Raw genomic sequence first — 5,254 nt, forward strand, 5'->3', positions numbered from 1 at the left:
TCTTTTAACCAACATTTCCTTTTGAAAGTATATTTTGTAATGAATTGGCATATCCTTGTTGATTATAAATTTTGAACTTTTACTTTTAATAAAATTAAACCTATTAGTTATATGTATTAATATATATATATATATATATATATTTTAATTCTTATTGACGATGTATTTAATTTTTCAAAGTCTCTTATTAAATTGATTCAGTGATTATGCTAAGTATAACTTATTAATTTATTATTTTAAATTTTTACTTCAGTTTAATCAAAATATAATGATATTGATTATTAATATGTTTAATTTATATTTTTAGTAAAAAAATTATTTTAAGTATATAAATTTTAACTATATACTTTGTATTTATTTTTGTAGAATATTACTATTAATTCTGTTATATTCTATAAACAAACCCTTTTTCTTATGTTTGTTTATATATTGGTTATGTTTTTCGCTTGTTGTTTTTGTATATTCTTGCCAACGTTTTGTTCTCAAAAAGTTAAATTATAAAAATATAAAATTTTAATTATCACCGAACATACTGTAAAGCGTTATTCATTGTTCTAGAAGATGTATAATATAATTACACTGAATACTTAAAAAAAAAACAAAATTATACTGAATTTATAGAATTATTGTGTATACATGGATCCACATATTATATACATATAATTTAGATAGTACGTACCTCAGTGTTTACTCATAATCGTATTTAGAAAATGTTCAAAGATCTTCACAAATTGTTAACTCTAATATTTTCGCAAGAAAGTAAGTTCTAAACAACCACTGCGAATATTTCTTGGCTTCTTCTAACTTTAATTTATAACAGTTTTGTCATTCTCTGAAACGAGTCCGTAACCCCCCACCCCTCCCCATTAAAATTATGGTCTCGACTTTTTTGATCTTCTTGAAGGGTACAATTAGATAACTCATCTGCGATGTCAAAGATGACAAGCCAATCATTTCTTAATGGTCACTTAATTTTGTACCATAACCCTGAGTTACAGTTCATTGAACCTTGTCTTTTTGGGATTTATAAAAGTTGCTTTAATTTTTTGTTTTCTTCTTCAATGCATGGTATAGCTTGATTTTTTATTCACTCTGACTTGAAAACAAATCAAAACCAAAGGAGAAAAAACAGAGAAGTTGATAGAGATTTATAATAGCTCGTTAATTAAAAGTTTTTGAGATGAGTTCCCAAGAGCAGAAGAAGAAAGAAAAAGGAAAGGAAATTGTCACTTCCGAAGAAAACCCTACCACTTCCGAAGTCTCCATGTATTTCAGTGAGCAGGGAATAGCAGCTCTCCTAGAAGCTAATAAGAAAGATAATGCTGAGAAAGTTGGTACACAACAAAAGAAGAGTTCATCTTCAAAAATCAAGCCTTGCATTTTCTATACTTCAGATGAAAAGGCGAGACTGCGGTGGTCAAGCGACCTTCATGCTTGCTTTGTCAAAGCTGTTGAGAAACTTGGTGGACCGGATAGTTAGTAACAAAAATTCTTCTCTATAAAACTTACATTACTGCTTGAGTTCTTCGTTCCTTCACCTGCATATTCATTTTATTGATCTAATTTAATTTTGCATGTTATAGCCATCTTTAATTTCTACCTTTTCATGGTTTCTATGTTTTCTTTGAGTTTTAAGATTTTCGTGAGTTCATGCATGGATATAATCTAGGATGAAACTGTCGTCTCTATATTTGTGATCGGCATCTCTATGTGAGTTTATTCTATTTTACAAATATTTCAATTACTAGGATTCTTCCCTGTGTAAGATATATATTTTTATAGGAGAAAAAATGAGAAAAAAAATGCTGTGTTTTCAAGATTATAAATTTCCAAGAGTTCAAGATACGTATGATTTTTTTCTAGATACTAGAAAAATATTGGCTACAATTCTTTTTTTCCTTTTCTAGAGTATAATTTTGCAAGATATACCCCGGCTTCATTTCATTGATGGTCCTGTGCTGTTCGGTTTATTAGGCCAAACTCACCGACGAATTTTTTCTGGTTCTACGATTTCTGTAGACTCCATTTTAGTTTTCATGTACTATTTGGTTTAAGATCTTTAACCAAGTTCAATTCTGGAACTTTTGGTAAAGTCACTTTAACCGAATCATAAACACACCCATAAAATTTATTTTAATGCAATTAAAAAAGACAATTTTAAATAGATTATTCAGTTCAAAAATAAAACAATTGTAAATAGATGACACTTATTCCTTCTTTAGTTTAGATTGATTAACCTTAAATCATTCTTAACGAGTAAGGAAGAAAGTAATATATGTTTTTTATATAAGTAGATATGTGATTTAAAAGGGTATATACTAATAATTAAGTTAATATTTCAAAAACGAAAAACCATTTGTACAAACATTCTGCTTCTTAGAATACTTTCATTTTTTTTTTCCAAATCTGGTTATTACTAGAATGATTCGTTCTTAAGACATGATCACACATATTAGTTGTTTAAAATATTTTAAATATGTCTACCTTCTTTGGTGTTACAAAAAAAAAAATACCTACCGTCTTATTTTTATTTTATTTATTTTGAAACTTGAACTTGTTGAGGTATAAGTTTTGTTCAAATAAAGCTTTTAATCTGTGTTTTGTTGGTAGTATTGTAGGAATTTTAATTGTTAATATTTTATCTTACCTAATTTGGTGTAGCAATAAATAGGGAATGTTTATGATTTCTCTCAAGTTTTATTTGCGGCAAATAACTTTTCAAATAGTGTTGCTAACAAAAAAAAGTTTCCAATGTATTTCTTTGATTTTTTATGGTTTTAACTGATATAAAATTGACGAATACTTACTTTTAGCATTTTAGCACCCGAGATGACTAATTAAGCTGAAGGGATAAAATTCTTTTACCATCATTGTATTTTTACCATCATCGTTCATTTACTTACGAGTCCATGAATTGTTAACCTGAAGGGATAAAAAATTTAAAAAGATTGTAGCATGGTTGGTGAGACGACTAAAGTTCATATACAAATATGTGTTGGTACATATAAAAGAACACAGAACTTATATCACATATATTGCTGTTTCTACAGAGGCAACACCAAAAGCTGTCAAAGATACAATGGAAGTTGAAGGAATTGCACTTCACCATGTTAAGAGTCATCTTCAGGTCATATTATCCTATCTTCTTCATATGAATCATTTTTGTAATCTATTTAACACTCGAATCTTGGTATCTTTCCAGAAGTTTAGACTTGGAAGATGTAACATACGGGATGAAACAGATCAATATCATAAACGTATGTTCAGCTCCATTGCCTTAAGTTTTCGCTTCTATATTTTCTTCTTTGGTACCATTCTTGTCGAAAATTCATTTTAACTATTGTTTCAAAAAAAAAGATAAAAGATGAGTAGTAACTATAATATAAAATATACCAAACATCTGTTTCTGTACAATTCTTCTTTCTGAAAATTATAATATAGATATGATCATATAAAATTATTCCTGGTCAGTTTAGAAACCATATATAATATATATTCGTAATTTATAAACTAAGTTTATTTTTTACAGATGTTTCTACTTTATGGTATTTTGTTAAGATATATAAAAATATGTTTTAAGTAAAAAAATGTATTAGAAATATTATTTTATAAAAGAAAAAAATTATATGAAAAATATAGATAAATATTGGGCATTTTCTCTTGGTCTTAATATCCTTTACTTATTGCTTCTTCTATAATATTTGTTTAAAAACTCAAATCTTGATACATATATATACATTGTATATATATACACAAAATTACACAAACAAATCAAATGGTTTGTATTCTATCTTGTTTTTTAAGGTTACAGAACTGGTCGACGCTTTTTTAAAGCACATGCTGCATCAAATTCACCTCGCCCACAAGTAAACATGTAAGATAAATAAATACCACATATATATCATAATTTAGTACAAGTTTTTATAACAAAACTGGCCATTCTCATGACATATGATATGAGATCTCTGAACATAATGATACAAAATTGAGTAGAAGACCTAAAGTTATGGGAGATGTGAAGCCAAAGAAGGCAAAAGAAGACCATGGATCACTTTACATGCGTATAGAGGTAACCTTAGTTTTATTTTTTTCATTAATTAAAAAAATATATCGAATTGTTTTCCACTAATTTCGAAAATATTTTGTAGCACGATCTAAATTTACAAAGATGTCGCGAAGCAGAAAGAATGCAAATGGCTTTTGAAATAGAACATAACCGTAAAATGTTGGAGGCGCAATATTTACAAGCAGGCAAGGCTCCATCAATAACCAGTCAACACAGAAACTATATTTCGACAACAACTCAACGGCCATCATCACAAGTATTAGATCAGTGGTTAGCAGACCACTACTCCGGAAGACAGACCAGTGATTCACAACAACCAACTACTATGATTCCACAAACTACCACTTGTCTGCCCATGTTCCCTCTGGAGACAAAGACTACATTTTCAAAGTACGATCCACAACATGTGAATACCTCAACTCAAGAAAAGCGACAATTTAACAACAGTCTCAACTACAACATGACTCAAGGTTTCATCAATCCGTATGTGACTACTGAGCCCCAATCCATGCCTGGCTCATCCACTGTCACCACTCAGCCAGAACTTCAGCTCAACGATGATTGTCTCATTCACGACTTATATCGCAATCCAAGTTTCCTACCAACCTCAGTACCACAAACAGTTGATTCTCTTCATCAGGTAATCACAATCTTTCGAAAACTGATATTTCATATATAGGAAATCACACGGTTATAAATTATTTTAGTGATGATTGTTTTACTTCTTTAGGTTATATCCAACATCACATCTCCATTATCGACGGCACCACAACCAATACAAACATATGCTCCAAACCATACTTATAATTATCCTGAATACAATACTCTTGAAAGGGTTAAAGCCCAGCTCAGTGCATTACAATACTCAAGCACAAGCCGCATTCAAGCAACGCCTTTTTGTGAAACCAACTTATCGTCTTCTGTCACAAGGGATGATGAGGAAGATCCAGTAGATATGTATATTGACTGGGGTAAATATGAAGAAGTGGATATTGATGAACTTGATCCAGTTGAAGCACTCTTGGCTTTAGGTTTTTCAGTAAGTCCTTAACCTTAATATTTAAAACTCTCAGTACGTTTCTCCCCAAAACGTTAAAAACAAAAAATAAAACTCTCAGTACTGTTGTAATTTATACGTTGATCATAATAAGCCTGTATTATAGAGTCAGAGAACTTGATTTACCTTTA

The 5,254-nt window shown here is 29.6% G+C and overlaps 1 protein-coding gene across 1 annotated transcript; it reads left to right on the forward strand.

The window, feature by feature from the left end:
* Positions 1–785: 785 nt before the first annotated feature.
* Positions 786–5,254, forward strand: LOC111199430. Its single transcript, XM_022689503.2, has 7 exons — positions 786–1,475; positions 3,051–3,127; positions 3,203–3,257; positions 3,805–3,874; positions 3,994–4,069; positions 4,149–4,706; positions 4,797–5,254. The coding sequence occupies exons 1-7, from the start codon at positions 1,181–1,183 to the stop codon at positions 5,115–5,117; spliced, it is 1,452 nt and encodes a 483-aa protein (XP_022545224.1). The 5' UTR covers positions 786–1,180; the 3' UTR covers positions 5,118–5,254.

Source organism: Brassica napus, chromosome A7 (genome assembly GCF_020379485.1).
Source record: "Brassica napus cultivar Da-Ae chromosome A7, Da-Ae, whole genome shotgun sequence".
Taxonomy (NCBI): Eukaryota; Viridiplantae; Streptophyta; class Magnoliopsida; order Brassicales; family Brassicaceae; genus Brassica; species Brassica napus.

Excerpts from the sequence above, each read along its gene's own strand:
- LOC111199430 (XM_022689503.2), top strand. The coding sequence starts at position 1,181 with ATGAGTTCCCAAGAGCAGAAGAAGAAAGAAAAAGGAAAGGAAATTGTC. Across the intron at positions 3,128-3,202 it reads ATGTTAAGAGTCATCTTCAG|AAGTTTAGACTTGGAAGATG; the intron begins GTCATATTATCC and ends GTATCTTTCCAG. Across the intron at positions 4,707-4,796 it reads CAGTTGATTCTCTTCATCAG|GTTATATCCAACATCACATC; the intron begins GTAATCACAATC and ends TTACTTCTTTAG.